This window comes from Tamandua tetradactyla, chromosome 7 (assembly GCF_023851605.1).
Source record: "Tamandua tetradactyla isolate mTamTet1 chromosome 7, mTamTet1.pri, whole genome shotgun sequence".
In the NCBI taxonomy this organism is placed as follows: Eukaryota; Metazoa; Chordata; class Mammalia; order Pilosa; family Myrmecophagidae; genus Tamandua; species Tamandua tetradactyla.
In genome coordinates, this window is record NC_135333.1 from 110,830,162 (window position 1) to 110,854,409 (window position 24,248).

At 51.9% G+C, this 24,248-nt stretch overlaps 1 protein-coding gene across 4 annotated transcripts in view; it reads right to left on the reverse strand.

Moving 5' to 3' along the window:
- Window positions 1-2,894: 2,894 nt before the first annotated feature.
- The window catches only part of NCKAP5L (NCK associated protein 5 like), a 33,212-nt gene continuing 11,858 nt past the window's right edge, over window positions 2,895-24,248 (reverse strand). Inside the window, exons 1-13 of one of the 4 annotated variants that reach the window (XM_077170844.1) lie at window positions 23,759-24,200; window positions 21,037-21,098; window positions 19,219-19,347; window positions 18,485-18,553; window positions 18,336-18,374; window positions 17,470-17,589; window positions 14,679-14,792; window positions 11,071-13,700; window positions 10,055-10,217; window positions 9,760-9,841; window positions 9,219-9,524; window positions 8,983-9,122; window positions 2,895-6,148 (exon numbers count right to left, since the gene is read on the reverse strand). In XM_077170844.1, coding sequence (XP_077026959.1) covers window positions 6,104-6,148; window positions 8,983-9,122; window positions 9,219-9,524; window positions 9,760-9,841; window positions 10,055-10,217; window positions 11,071-13,700; window positions 14,679-14,792; window positions 17,470-17,589; window positions 18,336-18,374; window positions 18,485-18,553; window positions 19,219-19,347; window positions 21,037-21,098; window positions 23,759-23,837 — 3,978 coding nt within the window. In that variant the 5' untranslated portion in view covers window positions 23,838-24,200 and the 3' untranslated portion in view covers window positions 2,895-6,103. Of the gene's footprint in view, window positions 6,149-7,749; window positions 8,655-8,982; window positions 9,123-9,218; window positions 9,525-9,759; window positions 9,842-10,054; window positions 10,218-11,070; window positions 13,701-14,678; window positions 14,793-17,469; window positions 17,590-18,335; window positions 18,375-18,484; window positions 18,554-19,218; window positions 19,384-21,036; window positions 21,099-23,758; window positions 24,201-24,248 lie in introns of those variants that run through there. The other 3 variants (XM_077170840.1, XM_077170842.1, XM_077170843.1) reach the window with 3 other exon arrangements.

Below are 24,248 nucleotides of genomic sequence, written 5' to 3' on the forward strand. Positions count from 1 at the left end.
AATCGTGGAATGGTAACCTATACCAAACTTTAAAATCTGTTGTGTAACTACTTGTTAAAATGTACTTGGAAATTTATTGATTTATGTATATATATATATATATATATATATATATATATATATATATATGTTGTTTTTTCACAATAAAAAAAGTTAAGGCATCTGAAATACGTTCTACAACTAATTGTGATGCTGCACTTTGAAATTTATTACTTTTTTGTATATATATTATTTTTCACAAAAAAGAAAGAAAATAAGTCGATTGTGGTGATAAAAAAATATTTAAGCCTTCTAGCCTCCTATATTCTGGAGCAGATAAAAGGAAAAATCTAAGAAGATCGTATGGTAGCCCATGACAAACTGGGATCTGTTCTGTAACCATTTGTTGAACAGTGCTTTGAAAACTATTGCTTTTTTTTTGTTGCTTTTTATATATGTTAAACTATACAATAAAAAAAAGTTAAGGCAGTCCAATGGTAGCTCAGTGTTAGAATTCTTGCCTGTTATCCTGGAGACCTGGTTTGATTCCCTTCTTTTAAAAAAAAGTTAAAAAAAGCGGGGGGAGGAGTGCAAGGATAGTTCAGTGGTAGAATTCTCACCTGTGATGCGGGAGACTGGGGTTCGAATCCTGACCCATGTACTTCCTCAAAAAAAACAAAAATGCAAAGAAACAAACAAAAATTCAACAAATGGTGCTGCAATAACCGATACTCACATGGAAAAAGAATGAAATTGACCCTGATATACAGCATACAAAAAAAAAAAGTGAAACTTCTCCTTCCAAAAGTAAAGTTTCTCTTTATCAGAGACGATTATCTGTATCTCTCAGCAGGTTAGTCACTAACCTGCTTGAGGACATGTAAATGGGGAAAGAAAAGGGTTTACATATACAGATAATTTAAATGGATATAACCTTATGAAACTTGTGTTACAGGAGATAGCAGGCTAATTAATCTACTTTGTTTCGCTGGACTGTGTTGTTGTAATTCAATATTTTGATGTTTTCCTTGGTCTGTGTTTTATAAAATGATGTGATATAAATGTTGTGAATTGTGATATAATTCAAAATAATGGATATTTAATAGGTTTCATTTTGGAACAATGTGCTAACAGTCCCCATTTACAAACCACTTCTTAAAGTTCTTTGATCAACCCCATAAAGCCTACTGACTTCCAACACAGTCAAAAGGTGGCTGAAGCACAGAACATAGCCAGATCTAGTTGGCTTTTGTGGGCTGACCTGGAAATTTAAGTTCCACCTATTACATTGTTACTGTAAGAAATAATACATTCCAGATTGGGAGTTAGGCTCCTGAGAACACCTCCTTCCCATGGTGGCCCCTGGCTACCTTACCAGATCAAAGCCCAGCCTCTCCACTACCAAACTACAGTTGTAAGTAGAGAGAGGGCCAGACAGTTTATAGGACATTCTCTAAGTCATGTTGAGTGTGCTGGTTTGAATCCGTTATGTACCCCAGGAAAGACCATGTTCTTTTAGTCCAATCATGTAAGGCTAGACCTCTTGTAGATGGGACATTTTGGTTAGGCTATTTCAATTGAGAGGTGACCCAGTCCATTCCAGGTGGGTCTTAATCCTTCACTGGAGTCCTTTGGGAAGAGGATAAAATACAGTAAAAGCATAGAGATAAATGCCTTTGGAGAAAGAAGCGAGGATCTACAGGAGCTGCGAGAGAAAGCCATTGAAACCAGAACCCAGTAGAGAAGGACCGAAGACTTCGCCATGTGCCTTCCCATGTGACAGAGGAATCCCAGATGCCATTGGCCTTTCCTCAGAGAAGGTATCATCTTGTTGACGCCTTAATTTGGACATTTTTCTAGACCTTAGAACTGTAACTTGTGGTAGAATATATCTCTGTTGGTAAAATCCAGTCCATTTTTGGTATATTGCATTTGGGCAAATTTAGCAAACCCAAACAGTGAGATTTTACCAATATCCATGTCAACTTTACTTTGGTATAAACTCCCTACTAATATAACAAAATTAAAAGCCTTAAATAAAACAATGCATGCTATCTAGGTGCTATTATAACAATAAATAAGCGTATTTGTGCCAATTTTATATACAGTTATCAGGTATAGAAAACTGACTTTTGACAGTATTTTTTCTACTCCATTTTCTGTTTTTATAAAGTCTTATTTAGTTATCGGGCTTAGTTGTGTATTGTTTCTGTTCTCACTGCCCTTGTTATTGCTGTAAAATGTTTCATCTATGCCTTCACAGTGTGAAATCTTTATTCTAGTCTTTTTTGTAAAACATACTATTGGCTTCCATGTGCAATAAACCCTTTCTGTTGGGATTATGGGTGCAGGCTGGAGCTGGACTGCCTGGGTTGAATCATGGCTCTTCCACATACAAGCTCTGATGTCGGGCAAGTTACTGAAAATTAATACCCATCTTAAATGGTTACTCTTTGGAGAAAAATCTGAATTCTCCACTGTGGATTTCAGGTACAGGCTGGGCCTCCATCTGTGTCCTCACTGACCTGTCACTGGGTTCCAGCTGCTCTGACATTTTCAACTGCATCAGGAACACTCTAAGCTCTTTCTCTTCTCAGAGTCTTTGACATGCTGGTCCCTCTGCCCAGAATGCTTTTACCTCCCATCCACTCTACCCCATCCCATCTTGCATCTCATGACACATGCACCCCATCCCTCTGGGCTCAGATGAAATGTCACTTTGATAGAGTGACTTTCCCAGACCACTCTATATAGCAGTGCTGTCCAATAGAAATATAACATAAACTACTACTGTAATTTAAAATTTCTAGTAGCCACATTAAAAAAAGTAAAAATAAACAAATGGAATTAATTTTAATAATACATTTTATTTTACCCAACGTTTCAGGTCACTACAGTCTCTTTTGCTGAAGAAGCCTTCTTGCTGGTCTCCTACTTCCGTGCTTGCCCTCCATAGTCTATTCCCATCACTTTCCAACATCTCCCCCCTTCGCTCTCAGTAAAAGCCTAAGTCCTTACAAGGCCCTGCATGATCTCTCTCTCCTATCAAATTGGCTAAGAATAAAATGCTTCACGAATACTCAATGTTGTGGAGGATATGGGGAGACAGTCCCACTTCTGTACAGTCGATGGGAGTGCACAAAAATTTAAATTAAACATACTTTATGACCAAGAAATTCCATGTGTAGGAATTTATATTATGGAAACAGACAAATGACCAAAGATGCATGCGTGATGTTCCCTGCAGCACTGTTTGTCATGGCAAAACAAAGCAAAACAAAATGGCAACCAACTAACTGCACATCAATAGGGTCAGTGGCTGAAAGATTTCAAATAGAGCTAAGAGGTTATTCGGGAGTTTATTCTTAAGCATTATATAGCTATCTCTTTCTAGTTTATGGTGTATTGGAGAGGCTAGAGGGAAGTACCTGAAACTGCAGAGCTGTGTTCTGGTAGCCATGTTTCTTGACGAAGATGGTATAATGATATAGCTTTCGCAATGTGACTGTGTGATTGTGAAAACCTTGTGTCTGTTGCTCCTTTTATCTATGGTATGGACAGATGAGTAAAAAATAGGGATAAAAAAACAAATATTAGGGGGAACAAAGGTTAAAATAAATTGAGTAGATTGAAATACTAGTGGTCAATGAGAGGCAGGGGTAAGAGGTATGGCATGATGAACTTTTTCTTTTTTCTTTCTTTTGCTGGAGTGATGTAAATGTTCAAAAAAATGATCATGGTGATGAATACACAACTATGTGATGATATTGTGAGCTATTGATTGTAACCATGTCAGGAATGTTTGCATGTCAAGGATGTTTGTATGTTTGTTCGTTGTTTAAATAAAATTTTTTTTAAAAAATAGGCAGCTGATTAAATAAATATGACACATCCATACAATGGAATTCCACAAACAATAATGGAGATTCATGGTCTTCAGAAAGAACTCTAAGATACATCTAGTGCTAAAAGGAAAAAGTAAGTCAGCAATAGTAGAAAATCTCACTGTCTAATAAAAGGTAAACAAAAACATACTTATGTGCATTGTATTTTTAAAATGTTTGATAGGAAAAAAATGTTTGATAGGCTTACTATCTAACTGGGGTTCTGTCTGGGGAGTGAGACTGGAAATTGGAGTGTGAAAGAAACTCTTCCTTTTACTTATATAAACATTCAATTCAGTTTCGATTAATTTTTTTACCATGAACATGTACTTTTATGATTTGTATGCTTTTAATACTTTAAAAACTAATTTAAAAGAAACCCCTCCCCACCCCAAGATTGTAGAAATGCTCACCTATACTTACTTCAAATTCAGGTGACTTTACTTTAAAATTATTCCTAGGATAGAATTAACTCACACGTGATTACAAACCAGGGATCTATTTGGAAAGCTGGCTGCAGAGTATGACTGTCTCTTTTTAAAAAAACTTTTCTTTTGATAAAGAAAGCAAACGTGCTATTTGTAGAAAATCCAGAAAAGGGTAAAGAAGAAAACCATTGGCAATCCAGAGAAAACCTTGATTAGCATTTTGGGACATTTCCTGCAAAAGGCAGCGTGCCCAGTGAAGTGGAACCTGAAAGCTTTTCATCATTTTTTGCTGAGATCTTGATGCCATTTGGGGGATTTCTGGCAGTTTAGGCTTCCTTTGTTTGGGAAACTTGGCAGAATGGGTCATACGCAATGGGTGGGCAAATATTCATCCACTGTCGTTGGAGAAAACAGTGTGGCTACCTTAATTCTGCGAGCAGATGTGGCAAGCTGAAATGTGAAGGGTTTGGTCATGATGAGAAACAAGTGGTCTTGTAGCCGAACCCTTCCTTGGAGAGCAAGGAGGAATCGGTTTCCTGGAGCATTTTAAAACTCAATTACGGGTCCTCCTCCACAGAATGATTTCTGCCAGAATTTCAGTTATCCCACCCTGTGTGGGGACACACACACAGTTCCGTGGGTTGCCGGGTGGCTCGCCTGGGGATTTCCCATCTCGGAACAGCTGGTAAGAAAGCGCTGGGCCCTGGCGTGGCCGACGCTGCCCTCTTCTGCCCACATTGCCCAGGGACCGCAGTGACTCCCTGCATTTGCAAACGCTGGAGCACAGAACCCAGCAGCGGACTCATCAGGCCCTGGTGACTGAAATGTGGACTGAGTCTCCACTTGTAGGATGTGGAATACAGGTCCAACCCAACCAAAACTCCTTCCAGGAAAGGAAATAGGATTAATAGCCTGCAGGCAAACTTCTGTTGCAATAAGGAAATGAGGTAACCCATCAGGTTCAAACCGAGAAAGGGGCTTGATAAATCAAGAAATGGTTCGCTATGAAAAGAATGTACACTTCTTTGAGCCCGCCTGGCAAGAGGCAGAGCTGTGCAGCTTGGTAATATCACACTTAAGCCCATAAAAGCAGAAGAGACAGTGGGTTAGAGACCTGGGACTAGAAGATGGAGGTGAGACAATGGGACGCTAACATTTAAACAAGACCGTGACTTCTCATTTGATCCTCCTCGAAGTCTTGTTCATTTTTTTGATGGTGACATCAAATAAGGAAACAGGAGGGACAGAAGTCAGATCGGGGAAGGAGATAGAAAGAGCAGAGTAAAGGAGAAAGACAGGCTGATGGGAGCCCCTGGACCGGCCCAGCCTGCTAACATTCCAGTGATGGGGAAAACCGAGGCTTGAGGCTCAGAGGAGGGACAAAACTTTCACCTCAAAACCAGGATTCGTAGCCAAGGCTTTCCACTTCCAGCGCAGGGCTCTCAAGCCGTGCTCACTGGGAAGGATGCACTAGGCCAGAACAGGATGAGATCAAGTCCCGGCAGAAGGTAAAGCTGTCCACCCAAAAAGGAACTATTCCCACCAGGCTCCATCACTTCTCGGCCTCAGGCAATCGTGGAATCTTCTGAGCCTCAACGTCTTCATGTGTAAAATAAGGTTGGTGATGCTTCCTCCGGCAGGGCTCTTGTGGGGTCAGGAATGGAGAGGCTGGACCACATGGTGGGTGCTTATTTTAATGGTGGTTATCTCACTGTCCTCAGGGAGCATGGTGGCTGCTGAGGCACCGCTGGGGGCAGCTAGAATAAAGGTCGCTGCTGACACCCTCCTCATCCCCAACTTTCCTTGGTTTGCTCAGGGGATGCAACCAGCCTCCAGTGGTATGACTGCATTTTTTTTCTAATTGTGGTTTCAAAAAAAAAATTATATATATATAATAAAATTTGCCATTCTAACCATTTTTAAAAGTACAATTCAGTGGCATTAATATTTTTACAAAGTTATGCTACCATTACTACCATCCATTGCTAAAACTTCTTTCATTACCCCAAAACAGAAACTCTATACCCATTGAGCAATATTTCCCCATTTCCCCTCCAGGCTCCCGTCCCTGGTAACCTGTAATCTACTTTCTGTCTCTTCATAATGTCCTTATTCTAGATAGTTCATATCAGTGGAATCATACAATATTTGTCCTTTTGTGTCTAGCTTATTTCACTTAGAATGTTTTCCAGGTTCATCCGTGTTCCAGCATGCATCAGAGCTTCATTCCTTTTTACAGCTGATTTAAGATTCCTTTGTAAGAATAGACCACATTGTTTACCCATTTATCTGCTGATGGATACTTGGATTGTTCCTCCCTGTTGGCTATCATGAGTAATGCCACCATGAACAATTGCACACAAGTGTGTTTGGATCTGTTTCCAGTTATGCAGCATATACAAACTAGGAGTTGTATGGCTGGATCATATGGTAATTCTGGTTAGCTTTTTGAGGAACTGCCAATTTGTGTTCCATAGAGGCTGCACATAACTGAGATTGGTATGGACCCTGCAATCCTCCCTGTCCACACACCCCTAACTTTGGCTCTTGTGAGTCTGTGGTGCTAACACAAAGCCGGACACACTAACCACGTGTCCACTACAGGGACCCCACTCCCACACACACCCCACCAACCCATGGGCACAAACTATCCAGAGCCCTGGCCACAAAGTCAGGGTCCCTAGGCATGCCCGCTGACTTCAGAGCTATCGATAAGTCATGGCAGGTGTAGACCAAGGCAGGTGGGTGCTCTGGACAAGTCATAGCACACCTTGCAGGAAAGAGGCCTTCCTTAGCCCAGCCCAGGCTGCACCTTCAGGCCACAGCCCAGGTTCTCCCCCAACAGGAAATCCAAGTGCTGAGGGGCCATGATCACCCCATGGTCTCCGGTGGCCTGTGGAGTCTGAAGTAACTCCTGGAAATCTGGACCCTTCTCTACAGCCTCATTCCTGCCCCCCTTTCTAAACTGGGAATTTTAGAGCCAGGGGTAGGAGCATGAGGGTTTGGGGAAAACCCAAAATGTGAAGAGAGAGTAGAGAGGGTGGCCAGTTTGATCCTAGCTGTGCTCCCCTCATAGGAACAAGAGGTGTCACTGAACTCCATTTGCTCTCAGCCCCTAAGCTAACAGTCTGCAGGTCCCACCCCGCCTGATGTGGAAGGGTTTAGTGCTGTGCCTCGGCCATCCTCTCTGCCTCCGTTCTCCAGAGACAGCCCTGCCCAAGCCTTAGGCCAAGGGAGTCTCCCTCAGCCCAGGCGCCATTCCAGGCCTAAGCAGGCCCTCCTTCCTTAGTCACCTTCTGGGGCGACTCCAGCCAGCTACCCTGGGTGGGGGGGTGGGGCTTGCAAGGGCACTGGGTCAGAGTCCAGGTCCCCGAGGTCCCTAGACCTTGAGCCCACACAGAACCTGTGCACCCCTCCACCCCTGGGCCCCCCGCAGAACCAGCCGAGGCACGGGCAGGGAGAGGCCTCCACGCTTTATTAGGGATACGGCAGAAGCAGAGGCTGGAAGCAGAGCAGCCGCCTTTTAAACAACAGATAAATTAACCGCGGTGCAGGGACGGGGACAAGGACTGGGCCAGGCGCTTTAATGTAAAAAAACAAACAAAAAAACAAAAAGGACAAACAGACCCCAAAGATGTGGGGCGGGGGAGGGCAGCACCATCCAGATAGCTGGGAGGACCAGGGCGGACAGAGAGAGAAGGCAACTTGTCCCCCTCACCCCCAAACTCCCCCACCCAGGGGCCTGGGACTGGCCCGCTGGGGGCTCCAGGGCGGAGGAGCAGCCGGCGAGGGGAGGCGGAGATGGCACGGCTGGCGGGCAGGAAGCCCAGCACCACAAGACGGCTCAGCCTCGGGGGTGGGCCACAGAGGCCTTGCACCCCACCCCCCAGAGGAAGAGCCTTACTCTGGGTGAGAGAAGGGACCAAGGGTGGCTCTCTCCCTGAGCTGAGAGCGGTCATCTCATCCACAGCAGTGGTGGGCAGTGGGGGGGTGGGAGGGGCCAGGTGCCCCCTTCGCCTCCCTGTGCCAGGGATCCACCTGCCCCCTTGGTCCCTCGAGGGAGGGGCCCACTGGCCCGCGGGGGCGGGGCCGGAGGAGAGCCAGTCCGGTCAGGTCAGCTCCAGAGGGGGCGGCCGCGCAGCGCAGCCCCTCAGCCCTGGCTCCCGCAGGAGGAGAGCGAGTCATAGAGCGAGTCACTGAGCGACTCGGAGGTCTCCAGCCCCGGGGGGCCCCCGCTGGCCACTCTGCCTTCCTCGCCCATGTCTGACGTGCTGGGGGTGCGGCTCCCCCCAAATGCCGGGCCCGGGGGAGTGGGAGATGGGCGGCTGGGCTCCAGGCTCCGCTTCCGCTCCACGGGCAGGGCCTGGGGAAGGAGGAGCGGCTCAGGAGGTGGCTCCCCCCACCTCTGGGCTCAGTCCGAGCCCCCCGATTGGTGGTCACTGCAGATGGGGTCCACGAGCGGTCAGTAGAGGAAGCAGGCTGGAGGTATGGGCTAAGCACAGTCCTACTGAGGTTTGGGGGGAAGGCCAGAAGCCCCTTCCCCAAGAGGGGTGTGTGAAAAGGTAGATGGCCAGGCTGCCCAGAGCCCCGCTCGCTCAGTCCTGCTCCTCATGGAAGGTGTTGGTCTCCCCAGGTCACTCCCTCCTGCCCCCCCAGGCCTCTCTGCCTGCTTCCCCCACTGCAGTTCTCACCATGGGGTTCCTGGGCAGCCCCTCCAGTTGTCGGGGTGGACACAGGAAAGGGTCCGAGGAGCTGCCAGTGGCCTTTGCATTGGGGAAGGTCCAGTTCTTGGCCAGCTGGACAGGAGGAGGGCCGGGGTCTTCACAGGAATCTGTCCAGGAATAACAGGAAGGCGGATAGTGGGTGTGCAGGGGTTCACCCTGGGACCCTCCCAGGGCCGGCCCACCCACAGGCCTGGGTCACTCACCGTCAGGACAGGTCTTCTGGCCCCGGCGGCCCGGAGCAGCGAGCAGTGCGGGGAAGGCTGGCATGCTGGGGTGCCGCCCACTCACCAGCAGCTCCTCCATGCCGGGCACCTCACGCTCCAGTGTGTGGGCACGGCGGGGGACTTTCGTAAGGGGTGGGGGCCGAGCCGGGGGCGCCCCGGGTGGGGGCTCCAGCCGTGGCGGCTTGGTCTTGGGGAGATTTTTGCTGGGAGTCCCACTGCTGCTGTGGTCTGGGGGAGGGAAGGTCCCGATGCCGCTGTCCAGGGTTCGAGTCAGGGAGCCACAGGCTGCAGCGAGGAGATGAAGGTCAAGGAGGTGGCCTTCCTCCCCCAACTTCCTGCCCCAGCGGTTAAGTCCACAGGGCCGGAGCCCACAGCCCCAGCCCGCGCTCTTTCAATGCCAGGCTTGGGGAGGGACTCATTCCTGTGCAGCCCAGTGCCCATGGAGTACGTGGCAAGAAGATGGCCTTGAACTTGCTGCAGCAACAGGAAGGAGGAAAGCATGCGGGCCCGCCCCACTGACCTGTGAAGTGTGGGGTGGGCACAGGCTCAGCCAGGCTGTCCTCCGAGGGGATCTCTTCCCGCCTCCCTGACTCGCTGCTCAGCTGTGTGGAGTTAGGAGCCCTCAGAATCCAATCCTGCCCCATTCTGAAGGCTCCTGGACCCGAGAGTTCCTGCAGCCTGCCCAGCCCCCAGAAGGCCCTTCCCTGCTCTCCAACACACTGAATACGTCCAGCAGTTCCCAGGCCCCAGGGAAGGGGAGCCCTCCAGAGCTAAGAAAGCCGGACACCTCCCCAGCTGCTGCCCCAAGAACTTACCTTCCCAGGAGGTTTCCCACAGCCCTGAAGAGGACCCACTAGGCCATTTCGGGACACACAAGCTGGCCAGGGGTTCTTGGGGTCAGAGGACACTGGCTGGAAACCCCCATACTCAGGCTTGGGCTCTCGCCAGCTCTTGGGTGGCAGCTCCTTGCCGTCCACCCTAGGGAGCAACAGTGCAGACAGGGGTGAGGGAGGCCTGCACCCCACAGCACCCCCCCAACCCGTGGAGCTGGGCTTAGTTGGTGCTCAGTACCAACCACCCCTGGAAACAGGACACATCCCGGCAGTTGCCCCCACCAGCTCCTCCTGTCACTGTGAGGTGGGAAAACACCCCCAAAGCTACCCAGGGTCAAGGCTAAAGGGTTCTTGAGCATGTTTACATGAGCAGACCCAGTCCCATCCTGGTCCATACACCCTGCCTGCTCCAGCTCGACTTCTGCACAGGTGAGCTGCCCACACCACACACTAACTGGGGCTCAATCTCTGTGGACTTTCTGCCTCAGCTGGACCCAGAAGAATCAACCCTAAGGGCGTGGGCCTTTTCTCTAAACCACAACTCCCACTCCTTGAGTCTGTGGCTAGTGCTAAAGAGCATGATAGGAAGGGGTCCCTCTTTGTCCTGTATGATAGAAAACACCTGAGGAGGTGCACAGACAGGAAGTAGCATTCCCTTCACTGCACACAAAGCACTTCAGAAAGGCTACCTCATCTGGTACTGGAGACCATCCAGGAAAATGTGGATGGCCAACTCTTCTCAAATGAGAAACTTGGTCTTGTCAAGTCTGGCAAACCCCAGGCTTCTGATTTGAGCCCCTGATCTCTCCTCCAGGCCAGGCCACTAACTCCTAGATGCTTGGGGGGCATTTTATTGACCTTCCCCACCATCCCTTCTGACCCCTGAGAAGCCCACATTCCCTGGAAAGGCAGTCCCAGCTCCAGGCCCTACTGTGCCTGCAGTAGAACAAGGGCCCTGAGCCGGCCGTGTGCCTGGCTGATTGGTCCCAGGCCCTCACCTGTTGAGGAGCTGCTGCATGAAGGTATCTGCGCCCTGGTACATGCCGGCCAATTGGCCCTGCACCTGCCCCAGCCCCGTGCTGGGCCCTGGGACTGGTACCCCGGGCCGTGGCCGGGCCCTGCTGCTTAGGTAGGCCTTCTCCTCCTCCAGCGCCCGGCGCAGGTCTTCCGCCTTAGCCATCAGCTTGGAGATGTTGAGGCTCTCTGCCTCCAGCTTCCGGGCTTCCATCTTGACCTCTTTCCGGAGCGGGGAGCCCCCGCTGGCCCCTTCCTTGCTCTTGGTGGCCTCGGTGCGGCGGTTCAGCGCTGGCAGCTTGCTCTTCTTAAGGCCGAACCAGCTAGCAATGCTGCTGGTGTTGCGGTGCTTGGCCTCCGTGCCCGGGGCCCGCTCCTGGCCCTGGAGCCGCAGCACGTTCTCCTCGATGCCTTTCATCACCTTCTCCTCGATGGCCGAGTGTGGGGCCAGCCCCTCGGGGCCCTGGATCGGGTCAGTGGGGCCAGGTGTGGAGGGCAAGGGTTGGGTGGTGGTGCCACCACAGTCTGCCCAAGGGGGGCCCTTCCCCTTGTCAGGCTTGGGCACCTCCTTGAGAGCGGGAGGAGCCCCAGGCCGGGGTGCCACCTTGGTGGGTGATTTGGAAGGCAGCTTTGTAGGGCTGCCATGCGGGCTCTTACTGGGCTTGCCCAGACTGGGGGCTGAGGTTGGCACTTTGGCAGGGGCACGGGGCACCGGGGGACACAGGGCCCCGGCCAGCCGGCTCTTGGCCAGCTCCACTTTGGTGAGACAGCTCCTTGGCGAGACAGGCTCCAGGTCCACCCGGGCCCCCATGGAGTGGGAAGAGTAGACACGCACCCCAGGGTCCCCCAGGAACCCAGGCTCCTGCTGCTTCAGGCTGCTCATGCCTAAGGCCACTGCTCCTCGTAGGACCCCCTTGGCTTCTGGCTGCTCAGGGGGCTTAGGGGTAGGAGGTGCCCCATCTCCAGTGCTCTCCCCCGACCTTCCTGGTCCCCGGGTCTTCTCAGTGCCGGGCCTGGCTGGCCCCACATTCTTCTCTGGGCCCAGGGGCCCCTCGGGGCCTGTCTTCAGTTTTCCCAGGACTGCCAGTCTGTCCCGCAGGGGTGTGTGACCAGGGTCCCCAGGTCGTCGCCCTGCCCCCTGGCCGGGCTTCTTAGAAGAGCCGCCTGGGGTCCTGCGGCCAGGATGGGGAGACTCAGAGCCTGCCTTGTCCAAACTCTTGTCCTGGGGGCTTCCATAGGGGCAGGATTCTGGGAGGCAAGGGCTAGGGGGTACTCCAGGGCTTCTGAGGACCTCAGAGCCCCGAGGTACCTCCAAAGTCAGTTGTGGGTATGTGGGCACCTGCAGTGGGGATGGAGGGGGTTCTGGGGAAGGCCCCCTGAAGGTGCCCCGGGAAAGGTCCAAGATATTCTCGTAGCAGGGAGACATCACCGGCCCTGGGGACAGTGCAGTGGACAAGGCCGACTGAGGGGGTCTGAGCTGTGCAGAGTCCGGGGTTGTGGAACAGGGAGAAGGGCTGGTGGGCAGGGCCTGCACCCCCTCAGGGGACAGCTCTCCCCCACCCAGACCCCTGCGGGTCAGCAGTGGGGAAGGGCTTCCATCCGAGCCACCATTTCGACAGGGGATTCGGGAGTTTCGAGGAAGTTGGGGGCTTAGCTGGGGGCCTCCTGGGCTGGGGATTTTTTCCGAGGCTGGAGGCAGCTTTAGGAACTTGGGACCTCTGGCTGGAGAGGACAGAAGGGGTCCCTGGGCTTCCCCAGGAGAAGGGAGGCCAATTTGGAGCTTGCTTTTCACCTGAGAAGAGGAATGGGGGTGGCCAGGCCGCAAGCCTAGGGGAGCATCCCCTGCACCCATGAACATGCTGAGCAAGGGAAGGGGCCCCTGGCCTTCTGAGGTAGCACCAAAGCCTGGCCTGTGGGCCTCTGGGGTGCCCCCACCCCATGCTGACTTAGGGAGGCCTTTGGACTTGGACAGCTGTGGGGGCCCCTGGTCTGGGGCAGGCGGCTGCCCCGGACCTGGGTGGTTGCCGTTGAGTGGGCCTGCAGCCCCCGCCAGGAAGGCCTGCAGGTAAGACTCTGTGTCCTCAAGGAGTTGGCCTAAGTTCAGCTGTTTGCGGGCCAGGGCGCCGAGCAGGGTGTCAGGGCTGGGCGCCTCACTGGGGTCACCAGCCTCATCAGAGGAGGAGGAGGAGCTGCTGCCTGGGGCACACTGTGGGCCAGAGCTGGTGTCCTTGGCCTGGGGAGGGGTCCTACCAGGGCCCCAGGGCTGCCTGGTACCTTCCTCTTCACCAGGGCCTCCCAGAAGGCGCTCCCAACGCAGCAGGCCTTCCAAGTTAGTAGGGCCCAACAGCAGGTAGGGGGCCCAGGATGAGGGTTCAGGCTGGGGCGGGCCACACAGTTCGCCATTGATGGGCTCTGGGGAGCCAGGACCCTCGCCTGGAGGCTGCCAGGGGGTGGCAGGTGAGCACAGAAGCAGGGGATCAGTCTCCTCCAGGGCTCTCAGCACCTCCAGAATCTGAGCTTTCTTCCGAAGGAATGGGGACAGGGCATCCAGCGCTGGGGGTGGGGTAGCTGGGGGTCCTGGGCCTCCTGGCCGCAACTGCTGCTCCCAACACACCTTGGAGGAGAAACACCATGAGGAGGAGGCCAGCTGCAGCTGGGACCTGCTCCTGACCAGAGCTGTGCATAACTGAATATGTGGGGAACAGCACTAGCCTCGTTTTGTCTGTGCCCCCAAAAGGAACTGACAAACGGCTCCTGGGATATGGTGGCTCAGTTTATTCAAGGATTGCTGAGCTTTGGTCACCCCAACTCTCTTCTTCCCGGCACACTCGGGGTTGGGGTAGGCACCCCACATCCCCTTCTTGGTTGTCCCAGACTCCCCCTCCTTACTGCAGTCTAGGCTAGCCATTCTGACCACCAATAACTCTGTTCTCTATGCTTACCCCAGGGGAGGGGGCCAGTCCATTTTTCAGGCTGCAGAAAGTCCACAGAAGTGGATGTGATGTGGCCAAGTCCTAACTCAGTTACTTCGGGCAAGCCCAGGCCTTATCAGTCAGCTGACCCTGCTGGCCTGGTCCCCAGCAGGAGGGGGTTGGGAGAGACTCCATGCAAACACTTCACTGCTCTTACCGGGTCCCATCTTGGGCTTAGTATAGTCTGGTATAGTGATGAAACTACATGGGCATAGGTTCAAATCCCAATTCTACCATTTAACCAGCTGTATGCCCTTCAGCAAATTATTCAGCCTCTAAGCTACACAGTGCCATCTGTAATGTGGGAGGGTGACTGTGCTTAACCTCACAAAATAAGATGAGATCCAGGGTGTTCAGCCAGAGTTCGGCATGGAGGAGGAGTTCAGTTAAGTGTTAACTACTACTACTACTGCCCTAACTAATGTGTTCGCTTGCCAGGCCAGCGGCTGGGGGTGGGGAGCTCTTTTTCCTGGTATGAGGTCAGCAACTGAGGGCTCACATCTGCAGCCTGTAAGAGGCCATGCACCAGAAAGTGGCCCTGTTCCCAGTTCTCTTCAGGAGGCAGCAGTGGAGTACAGACCAGCTACCCTTCACTCAGCGAAGCCCACAGACCCGCCTACCTCTCTCTGCCCAGCACAGCGCCCCACAGGCAGTAAGGTGGCTGGTCCCTCGGCGGAGCTCAGGGAGGGGGAGGCTGGTGGCTCTGATGGCAGCTGGAGTGGACTGAGTGGGATCTGCAGAATGAGAGGCAGAGTTTGCCCAACTGCTATCTGGTTTCCAGGGGCAGGAAAATACTCTTCAGAGTTTGCTCCTTTGGAATGTCTCCTGGTCCAAGGCTCCTCAGGAGACCATGACACAGGTAGATGTGAAGACAGTGCAGGTCCCACAGACCACGTGGCAGGGAGGTGGGACCAGTCTGCGTGCTTTGGAGAAAGAAGAGGAATCTCCCTGTCCCAGGGGCAGTGAGTGGGCCTAACCCTGGGCACCCATCTCGGCTCCAAGGCTGCTCTGCTTTCTGTGTCGCTTCTTTCCCATTACAAATGGGCCTAAGGGCAAAGGTCCCTTCCTGTTCTGCCCACCCGTGACTGCAAGACCACAGAGGTGGCTGGGACTAATAAAAGAGGGAGGCATTTGCTACCAGCTCTTAGAAAAAACTCTATAGCAGAGAGTTATCATTTCTGTCTCCCCAACTGGTCCCATGTGAAATGTAAGAGTACTACTTAATCATGGGCCTCTTCTCAGTCCCTGAGAATGAAATTTCCTTCTCCCAGGAGTCTTGGCTAGATATGTCAGCTTTAACTCTTCCCTCCCCCTCATTCTCTGCAACTTTTAAATCCTGTCTCTGCAGCACCTCTCCCCCTTCCTCTGTACCTCTGTATCTGTAGCCTCCTCCTTTAGCTCAGCGCCTCATGCCTCCAGGCCAGACACTGCTCACCATTTCCATCAGTCTTTTCAACCTGGTCCGGCCTCTTCCACTTCCATGCACATGGTAGCCTAAAGCATCTTTGTGCTCAAAAGCCTCCAATGCCTACCTACTGCCCAGCAAAATCGGTCTGAACTCTACCAGCATCCCTGGCCCCATGGGTTCTTCCCCTGAAATCTCCTCCAGTTTTCTAATCCCTCTCCCCTCACACAGCCTTTGCTTCAGCCCAGCTAAACAGCTGCTGCTCCCTGGGATTTCCTGCCCTGGTCTTTGTGTATGCTGATTCTTCCACAGAGAAGCCCTCTCCCCAACCCTGACCCCACTTTTTCTAAATCTTCCATCTTTCAGGTCCCGGCTAGTGTCATCTCCTTAAAGGAATATTTCCTATCCCTTCCCTGGATAGCCTTTCTCCTGCCTTCAGATTCTTGGGCAACACTTCTCATACTCTGCTCTGTAGCGTGGCTATCCATAGACCTGTCTGGGCTTCCAATGACCCCAGCACAGGCCACAGCCCTTGGGGTCTAACTCCACCAGGATTTGCGAAGCTCTGCTCACGCTGTTGCTCAATGAAAAATTTGTCCTAGCAAAACACAAATTGGAAATAGCATTCATCGATGATGATAAATAGCTGCCATTTATTAATTCTCTACTGTGTACTAAACACTATATATTATCTCATCCTCACAACAAGTGCAATATAGGTATGTTTATCTCTATCTATAAGGAAAAAACTGTGGTTTGGATGTTTAAATAATTTGCCTGAGATTCCAAAGCTAAGAAGCAGCAAGTTAGGGATCCAACCCAAGTTTATCTGAGGCCAAGGTTCGTGCTCTTTCCATTAAGTCATGTTACCCCTGGTGAAGATAACTTTATTGCCAAAATCTCAAAAAGGTCCCAGAATTCATTTCAGTAAAAAATAAATGAGTTGAGGATTATTGAGAGGTTACAGAAGGGTGAGCTCGCTGGCGGGGGAAAGGCCTCTGGGATTCCAGGGAGAACCTTGCGGCAGGGATGGATGTAGGCAGGGAAGGCTGCAGGGTCACTGCTGCCGACTGGGACCCAGCTCTGCCCTGGTCTGGTGACACGGGGGCTTGAGAAAGGCTGTGGGGATGGCAGGCTTCCTCTGCAAGGGCCCTGGCTTCCCAGGGAGCAGAGGGGTTCCGTGCTCAGGCCTGGGAGCCAGTTGGTGCTTGATTTACTCCAGACAGACACACACACACAGAAAGTGCTTCTCTTGTCAAAATGGAGGGAATGGGCTGGTTGACCTCAGAAACAGCCTGCTTTTCACCTCAGGTACCCAGAGCTGCTCCTGACCCTCCCATCCTCAGGTGTCACCACATTCTTGGGGGTTCCTGACAGAGTAACCCCAAGTGACATCTTATTCAGCCTAGGGTTCATTCCCAGTAGCTTCCAGCCTCTCCTGGGAAAGCCAGGTGTGGGGGTTGGAAGCAGAGACCAGTGTCTGTGCACACGGCTGTGGGTCAGTGGGTGAGTGTGCATGATGTGCACATACACAGGTATTAGGATGAAGTATCTTTCCTGACCCTACTGTGACCCCAAGCATTGGACTGCCTTACGCCCCACCCCACCCTCTGCCCCTAGCCAAGAAGAAGCAATGTCAGTGGCCCGAGGGATCCCTTGGGAGCTTGAAGTAATTGCATTTCCAACCTCCACCTACCTCCCCACACAGGGCAGGGGCAAGGGTGCACTCTGGCAGTAGGAAAGGTGCCATCAGCTGGGTGGGGGCATGAGAAGGCGGAAGACAGCCAAGCTTGAGGGGACTCAGTTTGCTTTCACACCATCTGAGACTCAAATCTGTCAGGCTAGGCAGATCCCTTCCCCGAATGGACAAAATCCTCAGGAAGGCTGAGAGTTTCCTTCTGCAGGTGCTTGTGGTAAAAGAGGGTGAGGATGAGGATGATGATGATGGAGTTGGGGAGAGGCAGGCAGCTGGGCTACGAGGAGGGAGGAGATGCGCATGTGCCTACCTGAGGCAGGGAGCCTGTCGTGAGCTGGATTTTCTGCTGAAACAGGGCGCTGAGCATCTGGTTCTGCCGTTCCAGGTCAAACACCCTCTTCTTCAGCTTGATGCACTCCTCCCTCAGGTCCTGCCGGCCCAGAGGAGGCCGGGGAAGAGAAGAAGAGGATGACAAGGAAAGGAAGAGGTTAGAGCACAGCTCTCCTTACCAAAGCAGCAGGCACAGGTATACCTAGACAACCCAGGACACCTGTGGGGCCTGCCTCCTCCCACCTTCTCCCTCCGTCAGGCACCTGAGCCTACCTGTTTGTAGTGATAGCATTTTCCTGGGATGGGAAATACCATCTGGGGATCGTAAACTTGGGGTTTACTACCCTGTATGGGAGAAAAATCCCATTCCCTTTGGCGCCTCTCCCATCCTTGGAACCAACCTCCTGGCACTTAGGACCCACACATCAAAGAAGGGCCCATATGGGCAGAAGAAGGTCTGGGGTTGGCCCACATACCAAGGAGTTACCCACAGAACTTGAGTAAATATTTAGATGCCATCTCAGGCTCACAGCATCAGCACTGCTTTCAGTCCCTTCACAACTGGAGAAACTAATTGAGGCCAGGGTAAGGAAAGCATTCAAGCCCAAATCAAAGCTGCCAGAACTCAAAGGGATGTGGCCTCACCTAGCCTCACACCCACCTCGACGTAGAACAAAACTGGCCTGTCCAAGGCCAGGAGAGAAGGCATCATTGGAGAGTCAATAGGGTCATCTCTACCAGCCCCCCTCCTTTTACCCCCAAATGAAAGCTTAGCTGAGCAGGTTCAGGGAGTCCCCAGGAAGGGGACTTGACTTGGGGGTGAGGATGCCTTCTGTGGCCACTTACCTTCTGGTTCAGCAGAGCCTGCACCACGTGGTTGGCAACCTGGAGACAAAAAGCCCGAGGCACAGCTGTCAGCTGGCCAAGCCTCTGCCTGGAGCAGAAAAGCTGTGCCCACCTCCACCAGCACCAGTCCCACCAGAGACCCCGCAGACCTCGTCCAGACAGCGCTCATAGGTCTCCCTTTGGTTCTCATTGGCCTGGGCAAGTGCTGAGTTCTCTGCCTGCAGGAGGGAGGGGCAAAGAGGGCAGAAAGGAGGCTTTGGGATCATTCTTTCCCAAGGGAAAATTCATTTTGGGAAAGGGAGGGAAGGAGTCTACTGCTACAACCCTGCCCTAGCTCTTGGCTCTATGCATCAACGATGCATATCTAAGATGGGCTGGTTTTCTATAAACCCTAACTGCAGGCAGTAAGGCTGAAAGGACTAAAAAACATGGTAGCCAGGAGGAAATGAGGTGGGGGATGCCAAGAGTAATGCTTATTTCCCTGGGGGTGAGCAGGGGAAGCTGGAGGGAAGAGGGCAGGATCTCAAGAACGTGTTGAGCAGCTGGTTTGAGGATTCACATCTTGTCCCTCTATTCTTGAGCCCTGAGTCATCTAACACCTTTCTGTAATCCCAGAGTTGCTGGTGTCACAAAAGCGTAAGGAAGAAGGTAAAGAAGGGAACTACTGGGGGACTCAGGGCAGCCGTGCCCCATGCATGCCACTCATCTCCCAGCTTGGATTGGAGAGCTAAAGCCAAGGAAAGAGCTTCTCAGACAAGTTCTGTTAAAGGACTATTCAGCTCTGCTCCAGCCCGGCAAAGGAGATGGAGAGGAAAACCCACGCTGCCTCCTCCAGGGCCCTGGTCAGCACCACTGCCCTGACCCAGTGCCATGCCCTACCTACCTCCAGCTCCCGCAGCCGATGCAGAAGCTCCTGGCAGGTGCCCAACTCCATGCTGCCGTCACCCTCTTCTCCTGGCCTCGGGTTTCCAGGAGCCCCGGCCGGCTGTTCCATGGCCTCTGACATGGGGCCCTGAGGACAAGTGAGAGAAGACCTGGAAGGCTACTCCTGGGCACAGGGGTGGGTGGTGGGGGGAGAGTGGAGGAGGATGGAGGTTAGATCGGTGGGACCCACGTGCACACACACTGTAACATTTCAGTGGCAGCCTGGGAGTCTCCTGGGTCGCAGGACAGACACAGAGACATTCTTACCAACCTCAAAACAGAGTCCATTGTTTCATAAACCCCTACATGTGCACAAGCCATATCACAGATCAGACAGGCCCTGGGCTAGGAGCTGAAAAACCTGAATTCTCAGCTGGAATTGGCCTCAAACTGACAAGCCATTCAACCTCCCTATGCTTCGGTCTCCCCCTCTGTAAATGGAGTGATACTTGGCATGTAGGAGACAGAAGATGTGATGATTAAACAGACCAGTTTGAAAGACAATAAAACTAAACACCTAATCTCACTTAGTGGTTGGAAATGAAGATTAACTCTGTGAAAGTGATTTGAAGAAGCTGAAAAGAAAACTATTTAAAAATATGAGGCTATTATTATTCAAAACAGTGAACAATAATCATTTAAAAACAATTCTTGGAACTAACTTAACGGATAAGGCCACTATGATTTTGTTCTGATGATCAGTGGGGCCCTCTGAGTGGACCAAATCCTGGCTTTGTGGCCAAAGGCCTCCCATCGTGAGCTGGGGAACGCGCAGAGACTCGCTTAGCTCATTCATTCCCTTGGCCAACAGACTGATCTCAGTATCCTAATTATACGAAGTGGGCTGAATTCTTCCTTACAGGGTCGTTGTGAGAGTCTGACATGACTACACACGGGAAAGCACTTTGAAAACCGGCCTACGAAGGAGCTACTCCCTGGGGATCTGAGGTCGTGACCCAGGATGTCCGGTCCTGGCTCTGCGGCTCTCTTGCTGTGTAGCTCTGACACCCTGGAGGCGGCCTGTGCACTTCCAAGGCCCCTCCCTTCCAGCTCCAGCTGCTCAGGGCACCCACCGCCTGGGGGAAGCAGAGGGCAAACCAGCCTCTTTAGCCTCTTTGTACCTCCGTCCCCTCTGCAGGGGTCTCCTGACCTTCCCCTTTTCTCTTGCTAGCTCCCATTCATTCTTGAGGGGTACTCCTCCAAGTCAGGGTTAGGTAACCATTTCCCCCACTAGAATGTTAACTCCCTGAGGGCAGGAACACTATCTTCACTTCACTGTCCAAACTCACAGATTCTGGTGAGTAGGAGACAGCCTATTTGATGACTAAACGGACCAGTTTGACAGACATAAAGGCTTCTGTCCTGCATTGCATTATGCAATTCCCCTCCATCCCAACAGTCTGTTGCCCTAGTTATTACCTGGCTAGTCCTCATCTTCCATTTGCATTTCAATTTCTCTGCTAGAGGAAAGTTCTCATTTTCTTTTCTCCACTAGTACTGTGGAGGATGCCAGCAGGGGGGAAACCCTTCTCACTGTAAAAGGGTGGAAGTCCTGAGCCTACCAGTGACTACTCCCCTTTCTGCCCCATCGAAGCCTCCACAACAGGGGCTCAGGGCTTTGGGGACAAGGTAGAGAGGGGTCCTCAGTAGTTCACTAACCCAGGCATCTGCACGCCCCTTCCTCTCCTCAACAGCTGGGCACGACGGATGACCCGCCCACCCTCCAGCTCTCCTCTGGTCCCCATCGTCAGCACACACAGGCCTCCAACCCCCTCACCTGTCTCTGCCTCCTCACCCAGGCTGGCACACTCACTCTAGCAGCCAGAATGGTCACCTCGCCTGTGGAGAAACAGAGGGAGACTGTGTCAGCCGTGCATTACACAAACATTTATTGGGCTCCTTCTGAGCGCCACCCACTGGGACACGGGGACAAACAAGATAGGCGAAATCCTGCCTTTATGAAGTTCCCATTCTACCGAGGGAGGCACATATACACAGAAAAACCAATGAATGTACACCGTTGGGTCGTGATAAGGCCCTGAAAAGGTGACAGCTAAGCAAACACCTGAATGAAGTCCAGCTGATAGCCTGGAACAGGAAAAGCAAGCCGGGCAGAGGCAACACCAAGTGCAAAGATCCCAGCTCTCAGCAGGAATCACTCAGATGACAGATGAGAATGAACAGCAACACCTGGTGTTTTAGAGCCCTTCTTCTTTAATCCTCATAAACACAAAGAGAGTGAAGTACTACTATCACCACCTAAACTGAGGAACAGGAGGTTACACTTAGACATTCTAAGTGTATCCTCTGTGCCAGGGAGCTGACACTTTCTCATGCATCACTGAGTTCTGCACTGACAACTCCGCAAGGAGAGTCTAGGGGGAGGAAGCAGGCTCCAGAGGCAAAGGACGCTGCTCTACTCTACAGCTGGTTCACAAAGTGCACTGGGCCATCCCCTTTACCACGTGGTCTCTCTGTCCATACACCAGTTGTATGGGGAGTGGCTTTGTCTCAGGACTTTCCACAAAGCCTGGCATATTGACTCCGAGCTTCGCAATGGAAGGATCTGAGTGAGAATCCTGATTCCAGAATTGATTTGGACGGTTCTATCACAGGGCTGTTGACTGAACTTCTCTGGATGAGTTTCCTCACCTGTAAAACGGGGCTAATAATTCCTAGCCCAAATGTTTGTTGAAGGACTAAGTGAGTTGGAGGATGTAGTGTCTGGTGTGAACTCATTGAATGAAGGCTTTTATCGTCATGACCTGACGCAGTGCAAAGCCCTGGGGGAGCTGCGCTGCCTATAACTTCCCATCTGTCCACACGTGGGTGGGCCCTCGCCCAGGGGTCACAGCTGTTTGGGTGCCTCAAGATCTCAGAGGATGCTGCCTGGATGCTCCCTTCTCCTACGGACAGCCCAGCCTTCCTCCCCTGAGAGCCTGAAAGAGAATGTGGATGGATGTTTCGAGGCCGGGGTGGGGGTTGGGAGACAGTAAAAGGGGAGTGTGTTTGTGTGCATCTATGGCAGTGGGAAGGGGGCTCCTGGGGACATTTAGAGGAAAAGGAAAACCTGTCTAATACTCCTTTTTAACACTTCTTAGCAATCTCAGGTCCTTTGCTATTTTAACACCATACACATTTATCATATATAACTTGACTTGCTCATAAAAATAACATTATCATGTTTGATATATTTAGGCCTAGAAAAATGAAAAAAATTCAGAGAATATCCTCCTTCCTATTCACAATTAGGAGTTAAACCCCCCAAAAAAGGGCCTCAGGAACAAAAATAAGGGGTAGGGCACTTGACCCATTCCACCTCCACCCTTAGTCTCCAGCCCTTGTCCCCTCGGAGACTCCTACCGTGTTAGGAAGGACCCACCTCCTTCTCTTCCCAGCTCTTCCCTCCATCCCTTCACCATTTATTTCCCTAATGGAAGTGGCTGGGAAGGTTGAGGAAATACTAGAAGGGGGAGGAAAAGGAATGAGATGAACAGGACAGTGCCCAAGGGCCAGAATAGGATAAAGATAAAGTTTAACTCAAAATCAAAAGCCGAGCAAAGGGGGGGTGCACGGGTAGTTCAGTGGTAGAGTTCTCGCCTGCCATGTGGGAGACCCGGCAGCCCATGCACTTTCCAAAACAAATAAAAAACAAACAATTTCAACAAATGGTGCTGCAATAACGGGATACTCACATGGAAGAAGAAAGAAATGTGACCCCCACCATACAAAATAAAAGAGCAAGCAAAGGGCAGGGTGGTTTAGACTATCTTTTCCTTTTAAAACAAAACAAAACAACGACAAAAAGTATCCAGGTTAGGAGTGAGACCCAGGCTGTGAAGAATGAATGTGGATTATGTATGTTACATCGAGGTGGTTCTGTGTATATTAAGGGCAAGGACCCAGCACCCCCCACCACCGCTGCCACCCTCCAAGCCTAGTCCCTACAGATCCCACTGTGTACTGGGGGAGACCCTTCAATTTATAAGTCACCCAAAGGCAACATTTCTTTATGTCTACCAGGCTGGGCCTAGGAGTGGCTCAGGAAATGTTGGCTGAAGGCAGCCTGTGACAGGTCACTTCGGACGAAAAGCTGTTCTGTCCTCACCCCAGCGCGGTGTGGGCCGACCCTGGACGGAGGGCAGGAAGCAGTGGGCCTGGATGATTGAAAAGTCACAGGGAACAGGCTGCATTTAAACTTGGCGGTGGGGGTGGGCACACTGCTGTGTGACTCAGGCCAGGGTGTCAGTTCAGGATTTCTACAGTGGAAAGAAAACTCCCTGCTTCCTTACCCTCCTCTAGGGAAAATCAACATCCAGGGGACACCACCACCTCCAGTCCCAGTCTGAGCCTAATTAGGGATTTGGGCCTTCCGAGTCTAGGTTTTTCTGCCTAAATCGCATGGGAAAAAGCCAACCCAGGCCAGTTCCCCAGTGGCTGCCCCTCTCCTCCCCCGCCCCAAGGGCTTCTGTCCTCCGTACCCCGCAGCTCCTACTTACAGCCTCTCTGCTCGGCCTGATCTGGGGCCCAGGGAAACCCTGGGTCTGGGTCTTTCAGGACGGCCCTGGTTTCGGACATTCCTGGTGGTCCCACAGCACATTCAGAAACTTAGGTCTGGAACACATGACCCTGGCGGGCTGGGAGGGACGGAGCTGCAGGGGTGGGAGCTCTAAGTTGAACTGGAGGCTTCTCCCGCCAGAACTGCCAATGGGCGGCCCCTCCCGCACAAAGGCCTGATTCAGAGGGAGGTGACCTCAGAGCGGAGGGGGAGGGAGGGAGGAAGAGCAGACAGAGCCCTTGGGCCTGCCCTTCAGCCCAGGGGTGGGGGGCTGCTGCTTAGGGGTCTCTGGGTAACTTAGAGTCTTGGCTAGTTTAGCCCAACTGCTGAGTGAATCTGAGCGACCCTATCTCCTGGTCAGCTATCTGGGGCCCCACCTCTACCCCCACCCCATTTAAAGCTGGGGGTGGGGCTGGGAGTAGGGGCAGGGG